General features: G+C 50.5%; 5 protein-coding genes across 5 annotated transcripts; 4 read left to right on the top strand and 1 right to left on the bottom strand.

Annotated features, from left to right (window-relative positions):
• Window positions 1–1,099: 1,099 nt before the first annotated feature.
• Window positions 1,100–3,324, top strand: BC939DRAFT_445911 (uncharacterized protein). The gene is made up of 5 exons (XM_051554868.1): window positions 1,100–1,358; window positions 1,433–1,657; window positions 1,757–2,042; window positions 2,147–2,682; window positions 2,775–3,324. The coding sequence occupies exons 1-5, from the start codon at window positions 1,178–1,180 to the stop codon at window positions 3,239–3,241; spliced, it is 1,695 nt and encodes a 564-aa protein (XP_051414192.1). The 5' UTR covers window positions 1,100–1,177; the 3' UTR covers window positions 3,242–3,324.
• Window positions 3,325–3,476: 152 nt separating this feature from the next.
• On the top strand, window positions 3,477–7,892 carry BC939DRAFT_422044 (uncharacterized protein). The gene is made up of 7 exons (XM_051553105.1): window positions 3,477–4,448; window positions 4,566–5,369; window positions 5,447–5,559; window positions 5,640–5,811; window positions 5,893–7,201; window positions 7,289–7,481; window positions 7,595–7,892. Exons 1-7 carry the CDS (start codon window positions 3,663–3,665, stop codon window positions 7,797–7,799), a joined length of 3,582 nt encoding a protein of 1,193 aa, XP_051414191.1. The 5' UTR covers window positions 3,477–3,662; the 3' UTR covers window positions 7,800–7,892.
• Window positions 7,893–8,028: 136 nt separating this feature from the next.
• BC939DRAFT_501476 (uncharacterized protein) lies at window positions 8,029–9,305 on the top strand (the record flags this gene model as incomplete). Its single annotated transcript, XM_051560170.1, has 3 exons — window positions 8,029–8,169; window positions 8,275–8,392; window positions 9,238–9,305. 3 exons carry the CDS (start codon window positions 8,029–8,031, stop codon window positions 9,303–9,305), a joined length of 327 nt encoding a protein of 108 aa, XP_051414190.1.
• A 929-nt stretch (window positions 9,306–10,234) lies between these two features.
• BC939DRAFT_445906 (uncharacterized protein) lies at window positions 10,235–11,140 on the top strand. The gene has a single exon (XM_051554867.1). It carries the CDS (start codon window positions 10,340–10,342, stop codon window positions 11,060–11,062), a length of 723 nt encoding a protein of 240 aa, XP_051414189.1. The 5' UTR covers window positions 10,235–10,339; the 3' UTR covers window positions 11,063–11,140.
• Window positions 11,141–11,491: 351 nt separating this feature from the next.
• BC939DRAFT_491515 (uncharacterized protein) lies at window positions 11,492–15,995 on the bottom strand (the record flags this gene model as incomplete). The annotated part of the gene is made up of 4 exons (XM_051559491.1): window positions 11,492–14,644; window positions 15,050–15,147; window positions 15,457–15,559; window positions 15,963–15,995. The coding sequence occupies 4 exons, from the start codon at window positions 15,993–15,995 to the stop codon at window positions 11,492–11,494; spliced, it is 3,387 nt and encodes a 1,128-aa protein (XP_051414188.1).
• Between the last annotated feature and the right edge of the window lie 82 nt (window positions 15,996–16,077).

Here is a 16,077-nt window from a genome sequence, read left to right as displayed (position 1 = left end):
AGAATGAGGGTTATTTTTTTGGTAGTTCAGCTCAGAACGAACTTGTATTCCTTTGAATTTCATTGCCCGAGCCGAACCCTTCTTTGAGCACTTTTATCAATGGGTATCCCGCTATAATTTATGAGCTGGAGACACAGGATGAGCTTTCTTGGGTTTAGGATTGCTGCTCACTGGTTCATGTCTGGAGGAAAAAAAAAATCTGGGGGTATAGTTTAAGAATACAGAGATAAGCTTGAACTTGAATGGGCCATCAATCACAGCAACGAGGGCATCATGTCAGTCAAGTCCGTTCCAGGTATCGGCTGCGATTAAAAAACGTGCACCAGTAGTAGCCTACATCCGGCAATTGTATGCTGGCTGCTTTTTTTTTTTTTTTTAGAGTGAAGAGGATGTGGTTTTGAGGGCCGATGTCTAGTTATTCATATGTCACCGACGCGGATCATCAAACCGTAGTTCTGTTCGGAGGAATACGATCGCTACGAAGGAGTATGTATGTGTGTGGAGGGGCAATGAAAACGCAGCCCGGCACCTGTAGGAGGGAAGCCATTTATGGGGCAATATGGAGTCGATTAATTAGGTGATCGGATATAATTTTATTAAGCAGCTCAATCAACTATGGTCCTACAACCTCTGTAACCGTTATTCCAACCCAAGAGGCTCCCCATTTCATCCATTTCTGTGTCTCATCTCGGAAGCGTTTCTTTGAAGCCGGCAGTTTCGATCGCCTTTTTTATATTCTGTGTTTGTCAGCCGCAGGCCATGTTCCTAAAAATTACTTGCGGGGTACGCTTTCGACATGGCCATGCGAGTATGGCTGCACCTAGAGCTGACGGGCCCTTGTACCACTTCCAGTGCAATGAACGAATACTAGATCCGTAGCCATCTGGGCTGAAATAGTCATGCCGCCATCCTGGTCCGAGTAGGAGGTTATCTGGAAGTCCTTCGCTTGAATATGCTTTTGTTACTCGAGGGGTTGTTTGTATGTTGACTGTCTACCAGATCGGGCGAAGTCAAACGAACTCGGCCCTCCTATTGTCACGTGCATTTTGGTGGCAAAACAGAGCGCGACGGTGGCAACTGATAAAAGGTCTTCTTTTACCATATGTCGCGTCTCTAATCCCTCATTCATTCTACTTTCCGCACACATCTCATCTCTCCTCCATTCCACCACAGCACAATGAGCTCCAATTCCGACAACTTGACGCTACCTGTAGAGAATGAAATCGATGGCCTGCCCGAAGACGAGGAATCACCAACTCAGGATGGCAACAATGTTCTCGTCAGCCTGTGTTCCCTCACGCCGACGGCAAAGAATATTGATCTCACCAGAAACAAGACGATTGTTGGAAGGAATGCAGGTAACTATCGATCGCGAGGTCGCTTTGAGGAGACGGCTAATAGCGACCAAGGTACTAATTGCGGTTCGTCATAGCGAAATGCACTGAAGGGGCTGTGCTGATGGGCGATACTATCTCAGGAACGCATTTCGAGATCACGTCGCGGTCAATGCAGGATTCAAAGGCTGCAATCTGGATCAAAGACACTTCGTCGAATGGCGTATGGGTCAACAATACGCGAATCGCCAAGGACGAGCCGATAAAGATTTTCAACAAGGACATCGTCAGCTTCGCCGCGTCAAATGGATCACAAGGCAAGGGTATGTATCTTATGTATCTTGTACCGGGAAGACTCAAGGAATATCTTGTGTCGAGAAACAATTAGTAAAATATTATTCTAATATGCCTTGTGGTTCTAGATACCCTTTCGTTCATACTCATGGACAACAGAAAGAGAGCAGCATCTAAGGGGCCCCAGCAGGACCGGGCGAAACGACTCCACGAGGAAGTAGACGCCCAGTCTTCAATACAAGATTCTGGACCGGACGCAAAGAAGAAGAAGGCAGACGCGGATGAGGATGAGGCTAATGATTTCGAAAAAGAGTTCAGTTGTGGTATTTGTTACGAGATCATGCACAATGCTCTTGTCCTTCAGCCATGTCTCCACGCGTTCTGCAAAGAGTGTTGCAAAATCTGGTTCCAGAGGTAAGAAGGCTATTCACTATCAGTCAATACAATTGTTTATACATTGCTGAATCTTGATCCCAAGTCTTATGACGACGATTTTGTTTATTGTCTCTATATGCTAGATCGTCCGAATGTCCCAGCTGTCGACAGGGTGTGGCTAGGACTAAGCGCGACTTCAAGCTCAACAATCTCATCGCTGTCTTCCTCAGAGCCCGGCCACATATGAAGAGGGAAGACGCAGAAGATGATGGCGCTGATAGCGATAGCTCTGATGTTGTCAAGAAACGCCGCGGCAGGAATCGCCATCATGGCGACGATGACATCGACATCGAGGAGGAAGACGATGAGGACGACGACGACGACGATGATGAGTACGACATCCGGGTCATCTTTGATAACAACGCTGGACGGGATTTACCCCTTCATCCCAATTTTGCTCAACTTCCGCCAGGTTGCCCATGTTGCGATGTAGACAACACTCTCGGATATGTCTGCCCAGTTGAATTACGGCTTGGGCCATTACCACAGAACCCAACATATGGGGAGTATTTTGATCGTCGCGCCATTCAACCGGGTCATATACAATGTTTGGCCTGTACGAAGCATTTGCCTATCATTCCTCAGGATGTCGAGGAGGCAGTCGCGGACAAATTCAGATGTAAGTGCTGATCAATATTTCCATTAATGTGCAGTCCTCAATCAAGTTTGGCTGCACCTTTTTAATAACGATGACCCATCAACCCCATATAGGCAAAATGTGTCATATTGCATCCTGCGGGTGTCAGACGAAGAGTGTCGAGGATTACATTGTACACTCCGTGCCTATCAATGGATATTTGAACAATAGTGAAGAGAAAATCATCAATGATTATCTGAGAGAAAAGAACCGCACCCCAGCGTCGGTCTGGCAGGAAATTAAGGATGGCATTGACAATGGCGATTTTTCGTACCTGGGAACGACGGACAGACCTGCGGCACGCGGACAGGACGTGACCAGTGCCAGTAAGCTGTGCTTGGGGTGCGCTCGCGACTTCTTCGCTAATGGACCACTATACCAATGGCGGGTCGCAATAAGCCCAGATGAGTTGCCTGCTGCTGTCAGAAATCGAGAGAACTGCTGGTGGGGCAGAGAGTGTCGTACACAGCACAACTTCCTACGTCGAGGACATGCGGAGCGACTCAACCATATGTGTGAGAAGCGGCGAGGCCGGACTTAGGCCCCGTAGCAGGACCCGATCCTGCAGTATGTCGGTTTCGAGATTTCGTTAGTCCGTCGAGGGTCAATAAAGCTAACTTCAATGTATCTTCACGTTTTACCATGGTGTGTCTTGAACTTCCGCTCAGCTCATGCACAGCATTTTTTTTTTTACTTGATCAATGGTCACGTGTGTGACACATATCCAATGGGGCCCATGCGACCGGTGGACCACCGAGGAGGTCCTTGAAGCCCACTGCTCACCATCTGCTGTGCCGCTCTTCTCTTCAATCGACTACCCTCAGTCATCGATCCTCTCCGCTTCTCCACTTCTCCACTGCTCCACTGCTCCAGTCTCTCCTCCTGGCACACCCCCGCATTCCTCAGAAAAATACATCCATATTCATCTCACACACCCACACATACTTTTAAATCAACCAACCATGGCCAGCTGGGATCAGATTCGCAGCGAAGTGCGCTCCTTCCGGGCATCAGTTCAGCCCACGGTAACGACTATCCGGGATTTTACCTTCGACTCGGAGAGGGATCGCATTTACTTTCTCGCCAACGACCTCTCGCGCTCCTCAAAGTCGCCTATGCTCTTTAGGGTCGACCTTCCTCGACCGTATGAGGCATCGTTTTCCTCTGTTCCTTCCTCCTATTGCTCTGACTCTGACACGGACACAAACACAGGCGCATACATTGAAGCAGCAGATACAAATGCAGATCCTGTGATCTCACAGCAACATAGCGCTGACAGGCACCATCCACGCCACCACCGAAGCAGTTCAGTCCAGGAGGAGGACAACATCAATAATGGCAGCGATGGCGACGAGGATTATGACATGGATCTGGTTCCTTTCAACCCAGAGTCGTACCAGTTCTTTGCTTCACCGGCACCGCCTATTCAGATCATCCCCAACCCAAGAGAATCAGTTGCTGGTGCTGGTGCCACTTTGAATTCCGCCAGCTCTTTCTCTTCCTCAGCCGACAGATACCCACATCATGCCTACACGACCAAGCCATCTACCTCGGCCACGGCCCAGATCTTGGCAGCAGCACCAGTGTTGAGCTGGACACCTGTTCTGACGGAGGAATGGCTCCGGCACTGCAGCAACCACCTGGGCCACTCTCAGAGCGATCGCCTCACCTTCTATCAATTTGAGCCGCAGGTGAATCGTCTCATGTTTCCTTACGGCGCAGTCATCTACACTGGGGATGTGCAGGAGGTAACCCCTGATTATTCTGAATCCGAGTCAGGGCCCACCAATTTTTTGGCCCATACTTAGTACTTGGACTGACTCAGCCCTCTTGATCTTTCTTTTGTCTTGTGAAACCATTACTAGGACGGTAAAGTTTATCCTCAACCTGCGCGGACAGAATACTCGGGAGCAGAATCAAATCGCAATCGAACGTACTCCAGTCTCGTCCAAAATGCCCTGACAGCCGGACTGAACCTCGTTTCCGTCTCCGGACCATTGGCATCGCCTCGTGCATCAGTCTCAGGATCAGAAGCCTCCAATCTGGACAAGGGCGCAGGATCGACAGGCGCAAAAGCGGATCCAAGGCTAGGCGGATCAGAGATGGATCTCATTGCGTTTACACGCGACCAGGATATATGGGTCATGACAACTTCCGGAGTCGAGACACAACTCACATTCTGCTCCAGGAATAAGAAGAAATCAGGTATCAGCTGCGGGATCGCCGAGTTTGTCATGCAGGAGGAATTCCATCGGTTCACAAATTACTATTGGGCCCCATCGAAGCCTTCAAAGCCGCAGCCAGCGCCCGTACACAAAATGCCCCCGCCGCCATCGACATCGTTATCACAACATGAGAGCCCATCACCATCACCATCACCATCGTGTAGCCCAGCATCTCCATCGATATCACCGACTTCGTCTCCACTATCGATGTCATCGCCCTTCGTCTCTGATACACTTCCGGTTCCAGCGACGAGTAAGGTGCACTCAAGGGTAACGGAGAAAATTTTGTATCTACAAGTGTCTGAGGCGATGGTCGATCTTGTTGTGATCCCCAGACAGGGTATGCATCCGGAATACGAGGAATACAGGTACCCACATGCAGGAACGCCAAACGCCGTCTCGGATCTGCAGATCGTTGAGTTTAATCCAAAACTGTCTGAGGAGGTACTACAACCAGATATGTGGAATCTAATCGCGGCAAATGAGGGCTTGTTTAACATTTTTGCGATGGACTTTTATAGGATGTTACTCTAGAGCCGCTTCACAAGCGATTGTGGGGTAAGGCGTCGTTGTACAAGCTGTTCCCATGGCTGGAGTACATTGTCCGGTTCGGATGGTTGCCAGACGGGGAGGGGTAGGTGAATCGGAACAAATTATGAGTGAATACTGTTTTTGAATCGTATGCTGACATGAATCATTGGGCCGTTGTAATAGCGTATGGGCCCAACTTTTGGATCGACGACAGCAGATTATGGCCATTGTTACGATACCTCTAGAATGCTTCATGTCCGTGGCCGAGCAATCAGGATCATCGGAGGAGATGGAGGACAATCTTGTCAGTCGCATCCGAATTATCTACGAGGAGCAGAGCGACTACTGGATCAATGTACGGCTTGAAGGGATGTCTTTTGCGAACCTCATTTATTCTATAGACTGGATACTAACGCTAGAACATTGCTGAAAATAGATCACCGATATCATGTATATATTTTCGCCAGAAGACACTTCAGCGGATGCCAATGAGGCAGGTGACACGATCCAGCTCATCATTTCATCTGAGCAGACAGGATATCGGCATCTCTATCTGGCTACGTATTCGCCCTGTTCCGGATCAAAAGTCATTCCAATAACGGCGGGCCAATATCAGATTGTGGACAAGCAGATCAATGTGGATACATCGCGGCAACTGGTGTATTTTACTGCCAAACGGGACTCGGTGCTGGAGACCCATCTCTATGTCGCCAGCTATGCGGAAGGCGCTCAGCCAGAGAACGTGAAGCGGCTTACAGAGCTGGGATTTACCCATCAAGTCACCGTGGACGTGGGCAAGAGTCGGTTCCTGACAATGTATTCGAGTGTGGACCAAAGTCCTGCCTGCGCGGTAATGCACCTGCGCTGGGTGGATTGTCGACACGCGAGGTCATCGGCCATGTCGATGGATAGCGGCGAGCAAGGAAGGGCGTGGTGTGCGTGCGGCTGTCACTTCCCAAAGATCTCGTCTCATGCGTTTGTGATCCGGGAGGGCATCTACAACCAAGCAGCCAAGAATATCCGCCGTTATCCTATTGTGAACTCTTCTGCACATTTGGGACATTCGCGCTCGTGCTCGGACTCTTCTATGAACCCTTCGCGGATGGACTCGGCGTTAAGCGGCTTTAGATCTGGCTCGATGAACTCGATCTCTGGGTTCCTGGCTAGTCATCTTTTATCGACCAGCCTACTTCCAAGTTCCAAGGTGTTTAGCCAGAGCCATGACTCGAGCATAGTGCTGAGTTCCGGTGCTGGATCAAGACGGAGATCAAGCCTCAAATTCTCTTCGTCTCCCTCGGGCGCATCGCCGCTCTCATCCTCGTCATCGGCCCCCTGCGCCGTCACCAGTGCTACGAATCATCCGGCGGCCGAGTTCTTTACGTTCATGAGCTCTGATAACGTGCAGTTACATGGCTGTCTCTACCGTCCTGCGAACTATGTCGAGGGCCAAAAATATCCGACATTGGTCTCAATCTATGGCGGTCCTCGATCACAAATGGTGACGAACGAATACAAGCTGCCCAAGTTTTTGAGGATCTTTTTGGCGACGAGGCTCGGACACGCAGTAGTGATGGTTGACGGGCGGGGAAGCAACGATCGAGGACTGGAATTTGAGGGACAACTGCGACATCGCATGGGCCAGATCGAGATCAGGGACCAGGTCGAGGGACTGCAGTTCCTAGCTCGGCCTGAAAATGGGGGTCTTGTCGATATGGAACGCGTCGCGATCTCCGGCTGGAGCTATGGTAAGTGGTCTTAATAGAGATGGCATTCTGAACAAAGGTGACCAGAGCGGTTTGTTTAACCACTTGTTGGTATATTAAATGTTTTAGGTGGATATCTCACGCTTATGGCTTTAGCACAATACCCGCACATCTTCAAGCTGGCTATTGCAGGCGCGCCGGTTACGCAATGGGAGCTCTATAACTCTGCGTACACGGAGCGTTACATGGGTCTAGTTCACGAGAACAAGGATGGATATATAAAGAGTAATGTCCTCAACTGGGTCGACAAGTTCCCTGACGCGTAAGGAAAACCAAAGAATGCTGAGATCTATTTTCTTTTTTTTTCGTATCCAAAACAATATGGATTGTGCTAACGACAGCTTTCGTAATTTCTTCATTTACAACAAATGTTAGTGAGAACCGGCTGTTAATCGCACACGGACTGATTGACGAGAATGTGCATTTTAAGAACACGGACACGCTGGCAGCGGATTTGATACGGCATAACAAACCGCACCAGATCCAGATCTATCCCACAGAGCGACATGGTCTAAGAGATGCGCGTGTCAACGAACACTTCGAGACGCTCATGTTTTATTGGCTAAAGAACTATCTGTAGATGCAAAAGCGTTTCGAATAAAGTGTCAGGATGCGATGCATGGCCAAGCAGAAAAGAAGCTCATTACGGCGAAGCACGTTCGTTGTGGCCAAGCACATAAAATAATGTATAAATGTTGCATGAACGTTCATCCTGCTCATCATACGATCCATCCCTTCGGATAACTCCAAGAGGGCATTGCAACATCAGTAATATCTCAAGAGCAGCTCCCTCAGCAATAGCGAGAGCAATGATCGCAGCCACATCCTACCACCAACCCTCACAAGACGCCCGTGTTCTCCCAGTCACCCCATCGCTAGAGAAGCTAGATTTGAGTCCTTGGCTGTCGCCAACTCGATCTATGCAGGAGACCAACCTAACAGCATCTGGAGTCCGTGACGATTACCAATGTATAATCGACGTGATAAACGGCAATTTCGCAACAATAGCAATGAACGTTGGAACAAATGGTCGCTACTTTTAACGTGGACTCCAGCAGAACTACGACGCCGATGACTATCTTGAAACGAGTCTGCACATCGAATTGACGATTCAGGACCTCGTCAAGCTCAACACGGGTTTGATCAGATGCGGAGGACTGGCAACGTTTAACTGTATCAATGAGACCAGGCAGAGTGTCCATCGACCGACCCAGACTCGGAAGATATCTAGATCTGCTGCGATAAGTTCTAGTACATTTCTCAGGAAAAGCAGGAATTTTTCAAGACACTCATAAAAGGATGTATCACTGGGACGACAGAACCAAGGGTAGCGGCGGCAATTTTTGACACATCGTACTTGAATCCTTTTTAGGTAATGGTTGGGGGCAAGGGCGCCACGATCCAGAGCATGAAAGGCACGTCGGCAATGCGGTCTCGTATCATTTTTTTTTTTTAGAACGTGTTGGCCAGACACTGGGAGACCTGAACAGATCTTGCCTCCAGGCACTTGTTTTCTAGTTGAAGAAAAGGGTAAGTGCTCCAGGTGAGTCTCTCTGTTTGCTATTTTGCCATACAACCTGGGTACTCCTAAACTATCCATTTGTTAAAGCGTTTTCTTCATGTTTGCTTTGTCTTTGGATAGATTAACATCTGGCCGCTTTCATGAGCACAGTCTGGGGCCACGGCAGGACCACGGCAGGCCGTCAGTCCAGGCCCCGGTGTTCGTTTTTTTTGGGTCCTTAGTGCCAAATCACCGCTTTCAGTACGTTTCACGTATCTTCCGATGTCAGCCTACAAGGACAGTCTTGAAGATCAGAGGACCTAACAGGGAAATCAGGAGCAGACTGACTAGTACATCCGGAGGACCCCAAAAAGATGTCTAGGCAATGACTCAGTCCCATTCGGGGGAGCTTTTTCGAAAGCTGTTGTTTCATGACAAGGAACCTAACTACGATCGATAAGTTTGCACGGCATTTTCTCTCCCGATAACTTATCCTTGCCACACCTGCTCGGTCTAGACCCTTCGCCTTACCGAGAGCAGCTCGAAACACTCACGACTCAGTCTGCGTCCACACCAGAACACTAAAGAGCCAGAAAAGATGTGAAGGCAATAGCAATCACAGGGAATGTTCTGGACAGCACCACTCGGAAGGGGACGGTCTTCAGCTCAAGGCCCACGTTTACAGCCTGGCTTAGCACAAGAAGGATGAAGACGAGGACGAGGACTAAAATAAGGACAAATCAAGGACAGTAGCAACAACGCCTGCAGCGCCTCCTGCTCCATAAAGCTGACAAAGGCAAATAAGGATATACACGAAGTACCTCGCCAAAGCGATTTTGAGTCCGGAGGAAGTGCAAGAGGAAGTTAAGGACCAAGAGAGCCACATCGTGCTTACCATCAATCTAGGTATAAATAATACAGCAACGGTCGTGGTCGTGGATTCGTTCATCCCTGTAAAGCCCTGGAGCCTGCGGTTCTCCAAAGAACGCCATATCTGGAACAGTTAACGGTGTACAAAGCTGTTAGGGCACCCCAAAAAAGATAAGCGGATCGAGGCTACAGAGCATTGACGAGCATCAATGACTTCGAGGCAATGATTCAGCCTGTGAGGTGTTCCCAACCCTCGAGGAACCGAGTTGTCTCCGCAGTTCAAGGAACTCGGGAGCTCCTGCCAGCAGCATGTAGACTCAGTCTCCACAGCCGAGAAAGACTTAAGGGGGCCTTTTACGTATCGAAGGTTCTGAAGGTTACACGATCCATGGAGTGCTCAGGACGGCCTGCAGAAGGGCGAAGTATGATGGTGACTCCAGGAGCAAGAATGGAGGGGGCCGGTCAAGCCGAGCAAGTTCATATCAAAGCCCCAGGCTCAAGTAGGTGAAAAAGGCTGCGGAAAGTGGCAGTACAGGTCTTTCTGGGCCTCCACGTTCAGTTATGCTGTGGCGAAGCACTTATGGTTGGACAGGCTTTCTACCACGTATGAGATATGCGCATCATGCGCTTCCTTGACCGAAGCTGTCGGTATATAAACGAGCAGCGCTTGAACACTTCCTCCGGAAGCAACAGTTGAACACCTTACCAGCAACAGCACCACTCCCAATTCATCCATCGCACAAAGAACCATGACCTCACACCCCCTCCACGCGATCCTCGATCCTCACAAATCCGCAGCTCTACAACGTTCACCCCCGACACCCGTTAACCTGGACCTCAAGCCTCTTCTCTCTCGAAACCGTCAAGGCCTACCCGTTGTCGCCTTCACCCTCCAAGACATCCTCAGTCCCAAAGAATGCGCAGCCCTGATCACTCGCTCTGAATCTATCGGCTACGACGTCGCCCTCGTGAACGTCTCCCAAACTGGGGCCGGAGTCCACATACCGGGCTACCGTGACGGCCAACGCGTCCTCATCGATGATATTCCCTTCGCTGCCGAACTCTTTTCCCGCATCCGACCCTTTATCCCGGCCACCTACCAATCCCGCCCGATCATCGGAATGAACGAGCGACTGCGGTTCCTCAAATATAATCCAGGGGATCAGTTCCAGCAACATATGGATGGCGAGTACCGTCGTGCGGACGGATCCGGACACGTTACAAAGATCACGGTGCAGTTCTATCTGAATGAGGCCTGCAAGGGCGGGGCGACGACCTTTTTAGAGGAGCGGATGCTTTGGCGGCAGGATGGGGACGAGGACGGGAAGAAGCTGGCGGTCGAGCCAAAGACGGGTCAAGTCTTGGTCTTCCAGCATGATTTGGTTCATGAGGGAAGTAGGGTCACGGAGGGAGTCAAGTATGTCATCAGGAGTGATATCCTGTATGGGCCACCTATTCACAATTTCAAGTAGACTTCATCTGTCTCCTTTAAGCAGCAATAGTTCTTCAATGAGCAGAGCAACAAATACATGCACATTTTTTCTTTTGTTAGACCAGTTTGCTCCCTGTTGGGGCATTGGTGATTATATTGATAAAACTAAACACAGCTATGTAGAAATGAAGATGAAGAACGAGACTGAACACAAGTGAGAAGATGCTGGGGATTAGGAAGTGCGATGGAGCAAAAACAAAAAACAAACAGACAAGCAAACAAACAAACGGATAACGATGGTATTTGGTATTAGTGAGAGGGTAAGCGAGATAGGTCAAAGAAGAGGATGGAGATTGACAGACATGAATAGGGTTGCGAATGTGAAGGTGGGGAAGGGGAAGGGGTATCAACAGGCAATGAAATAGACAAAAAAAAAAAAAAAAAAAAAAAAGAACCAAGCATCTCGGATCTACGCAGATTCCGCCGATGTAGCTGCAAGAATGCTCTGTTCTGTCAGCTCCGGCTCCTTATCAGCGCCCTCGTCCTCAAGCTCTTCGACCTTCACGGACGAGCTCTGCTTCTCGGGCGCCGCAATACTAAGAGACTCCATCTGCGCATCCACATCAACAACTAAGGCCAAAGACGTCGCCTTCACATCCTTTGATTCCTCCACAACCGAGGCCACTGTCTCGCTCTCCTTCTCCGCCTCAGTCGTGGTCTCGTCGTTCAATGTCGGTGCCATCACTTTCTCCTCAGACTCCTCAATGTCCTTGAACTCTTCGATATTGTCGGGTGCGACGGCTTCTCCGCTGACTACGGATTCGCGTTCTGCGTCTTCGTCTTCATCTTCCTCTTCCATGATGATCTCGAATCCCGCAGCCTGGTTCTTGACAAGATCAACTTCCGCAATCGAACTCTCTTCCTCGCCCTTGTCTGTATCCCCCGCCTTCGTGCCCGAAGCGAGCTCCAGCAGCTGCGCTGTCGTCTCAATGACTAGAGCCATAGAATCTATTGTCCCCACAGACGACTCCTCCCTCTCCTTCTCCTCAGGCATGGCCAATGATGTAGTAGTAGGTGGGGTTGGCAAAGGAATTGGTGGCAATGCTGTCTGTGGTGGGGACGGCACCACAGAGTCAGAGCCTAATGAAATCGGGGTCAACGTCGCAAGACGTGCACAGAGTGCCGGATCCCGACTGGAAGGCTTCCTGCTCACAGCACTGCCATGCGACGCATTGCTCACCGAGGTCATGGACGAAAACGAACTTACGGACCGAAGAGACGAGCTCGAGAGCGAATGCTTATGATACAGCTGCATCGAAGCAGGTCGACTCGGGAGCGGACTGCTGACGTTCGACGATGTCGCCGAGACAGGTGGCTCGGGCTGCTGACCCATAGGTGGAGGTGGTAAGATCAAACTGCCGTGCATCAAGGGCATATGCTTGTTCATTGCGGCATCCCCGAGCCATTTAGGACCCTTCGGCGACGGAGGTGGAGTCGCTTCCCCAAGTCCGGTTGTGTTTGTCGCACCGAGACGCGGCGAAGGGGTATTGGCGCGACTGACTCTCAGAGGGACCTCGATCTGTTTAGCGCTCAATGTCAACTCCTGCGACTTTGAGCGGGAGCGGGTCTGGGAGGGACGATGCTTGATCAGCTGCTCTGGGTCATGATGCCTTGGTACGATTGAGATGCGGTGAACGGATCCGTTCGAGAGCGAGTGCTTGAGGGCCGAAAAAGGAGACTCTGATCGAGGTGGTTCCGGCAGCGGCGATGTTGGGGCGGAGGACAGCGTTGGAGACATGGGTCTTGAGGTAGTTGTAAGGATCGTTGGTCGGGAAGGGCTCCTGTATGTCCGTTCTTGAATAGGGCCCGTAGGTGAAGCCAAGGACAGTTCCAGGAAGGAGCTGTTACGAAGATGACGAGCGCCCGCTGCCCTGGAAGCCGAACCTCGGAGCCCGGGAGACAACTCACTGATGGGAGACATGGGACGGGAGGAGCTGTTTGCAGACTGAAGTCCAATCGTGGCGATCTGCAGCGGCGAGAGCTGTGTCGAATGTCTGGTCGTGACACTGGACGGCCTGTGGATGCTTCGTGGTGGTGGAGAGACCACCAGAGAGGACCGAGGGCTGGACCTGTTAAAGTTGGGACTCATTGGACGCGAGGACACTGGACTCATAGGTCGCGAAGGGCTTCCCATCAATCTCTGGGAACTCCGGCGCGGGAGCGTGATCATCGTCTCGGGCCAGTCGATGGCAATGGAGACGCGGCGTCCGCTACCCGTGGTAGACCTGGGTGTAGCTGTGCTTACACCATGGGCGAAGCCAGCCATGTCAGATCCACGGTTGCGGCGAGGCTCCACGGGTGGGGAAAGCGGTGGGAAGGGCTGGGATCGCTCCTCCTCTGGTGGAAGTGCGTCTGCTTGTTCCATGACCGTGCCGAAGCTCGCGTATTCAGTCGGAGCCTGGGTTGATGAAGTTGTGCTGCTCTTTCTCTCCATGGACTCTTGTCCTAGACTCTCGTCTTGTGAACTCGATCCAGACATTAAGAGGAGGGATTTTGGTGTCAATGATCTGGAGGGAAGGCTGTTGCTGCCCATGGTAGAAAACTGATAGAGATCAAACTGCTGCGAGGGGTGAGGAGAACGCAGGGGAGGCGAAGGTGATCGGTTGAACATGGCAAAGGCGTCGTATTGGCTCGGAATCGTAGGCATAGGTGCAGCATCGGCCATGGCTGCAGACGAGGAGGAAAGATCCGACATTTCCGAAGAATCCGAGTAGTGAGTTCCCGGTCGTGAGTCTATTGTGATGCCACGGAACCGGAGTACGATCGCCTTGAGCTCCCGGAGCCAGCCCGACATCTCTGCGGCCGTGTCCGCGAGCACATACCAGTTCTTCTCGCCTGGAGATGTGATCTGTAGACAATAGCGTTTACCGGAGAAGATATCGGTCACACAGATAATGGTATCTGCGCAGAGTTTTAGCGATTCAAGCAGTGGGTGTTGAGGATCTGAGGACTTGAAGCAGTGAAGCGATGATTGATGAAGAATAAAGTAGCGTCGTTTCCATTGTTTGCGCGAGAAGAAGGTCCGGGAGGAAAACTTTGTGAGATAGCCCGAGTAGGACGCGCCGCGTTCGAAGTGTCGAACACGAAGCTGTAGCGGGCCTCCTGCAGTAGTCGGACCGGTCATGCCGTGTCCATGACCGTCCAAAGCGTCGTTTCCGTCTTCCTGGCCCTCATCTACAGCTATCTCTGTATTTTGCATACCGTGGGTCAATGTTGCGACCGAGTTATTGCCGTTATGTAAAAATGAGCCGGCGAGGGGAGAGGAGGGTAGGGAGCCAGCTCTGCTGTTCTGACGAGACCGTTGCAGGCGAATAGAATGACTGGCCGTTGCGGAGCTGTCGTCGTCGGTCGTGAGGTGGGTCATGGTACTATTAGAGGAATAGAACGAGTCCGTGGTTCTGTTGGAGTGTGCAGAGAAGCTGGAATGATTCAAGGTGCTACGATGGGTATGACTTATGGCGCTGCGTGTTGACGATGCTGAATATGGCTCGATGTTGCTAATAGTGGTCGCTGTGGTGGTAGCGCTGTTGATACTGCTGTTGCCGCTTCCACTGCGACTGTTCTGTTGCGATGCTATTGTGGTGATTGGAGTTCTCCGCTCGTCCGAAGACGATCTCCGGGCTGTCTGTAGAACGTTCTGGAGATTAGACAAAGCCCGACGAACGCCACTGGGGTGCTGATGATGACTGGAAGAGGTGCTGGGTCGCGAAGATACGGGCGAGAGTGTGGGTGAGTTTGAAGTATAGCTGGAGAAGGAGGTCTTTTTGCGCAACATTGAAGCAGTTTAGCGACAAACGGTCAGTGTTGTTGAGAATGCGATCAGTGTTGTTGAGAATGCGATCTATGTTATACGATCGATAAGGGGTTGAGGGGAATAAAGGACAAAAGAGTGCAAAGTGGCTGTTAGCAGAAAGGACTAGTTTACAGGAGCAGGTAAAGATGCCGGTGCAATCGTTCGTCGCCTTACCTGGTCAGACAAACGGACAGGCAGGAGAAGGGACAAGAGAACAGGGAAATAGGCTGATGGTTCAGAAGAAAAGGAGAGTGGGAGAACGGGGTACGGGGCTATAGTAGATGTGTAAGTGCAGGAATCATGCTCGACTTGGAAGTGTGAGGATGTATGGATGTTTATGAGAGGAAGAAGGTGCGGAAAAAGTGGAGTGTGTGCAGAAGGAGAATGAAAAACGAAGAAGAAAAAAGGAGTGATTCAATGTGTGTGGGTGAGGATAGGGAGAGATAAGTTGAAGAGAGACAGCAAGGACAGGATAAAGGGCGGTGTAGGCCGTTGGAGAGAAGAAAAACAAAAAAAGAAACGGTCTCTCTCTCTCGTCTCTCTCGTTTCTCTCTCGCGCGCTATCTCACACACTCTCTCACTGTCTTCAGGCACAGATTTGTATCCAGGGGTATGGAGGGATGTTACTGGCCGCGACTCAGAATAAGAAACAAGAATTTGGCGGGAGTGTCGCGTTGAGATTGGCTAAGATATATGCAGCCAGAACAAGTGTGAAAGTGAGAGATCCGGAAAGTGTGAATCGGCAATGGGAAAGAGGAAGGTGAATGAGGACCAGAACGAGAACGAGAATGAAGTAAGGGAGTAAAAGGATGCAAGAGAAAGAAAGAAGGAAGGAAAAGGCAAGAGCTATTTTGCCACGAGAAAGCAAGGGAAAAAAGACTCTCGTCGGAGGGATGAACTCGCTCGCCCTTCTTCTTTTTTGCTGCATGCTGGTGCATTCTTTCTTTCTTTTTTAAAGTCCAGGGGTTGGTTGCAAAGAGGACAAGACAGTACCTGTCCATGTACCCTCGTTGCTTGCTGCATATCCATGCAGTCATAGTGCGGCATGGCACTGTCCAAGTCCGCAACCAGGAAGAACCATTTCTACCCCAGCAAAGAAAAGACGAAGTGCAACAGCCATTTGACATCGCAGCCCTTTTCAGAAAGATTATCGATCCTCACTCTTCGCTCTCCCTTTTTCACATTTTTGGTCGATGAGGGTG

The sequence above is a fragment of the Gamsiella multidivaricata genome (genome assembly GCF_025024155.1).
Source record: "Gamsiella multidivaricata strain RSA 2152 chromosome Unknown BC939scaffold_19, whole genome shotgun sequence".
Lineage (NCBI taxonomy): Eukaryota > Fungi > Mortierellomycota > Mortierellomycetes > Mortierellales > Mortierellaceae > Gamsiella > Gamsiella multidivaricata.
Note: the sequence above shows the minus strand (reverse complement) of the source record. Positions and strands in the feature narration are given on the sequence as shown.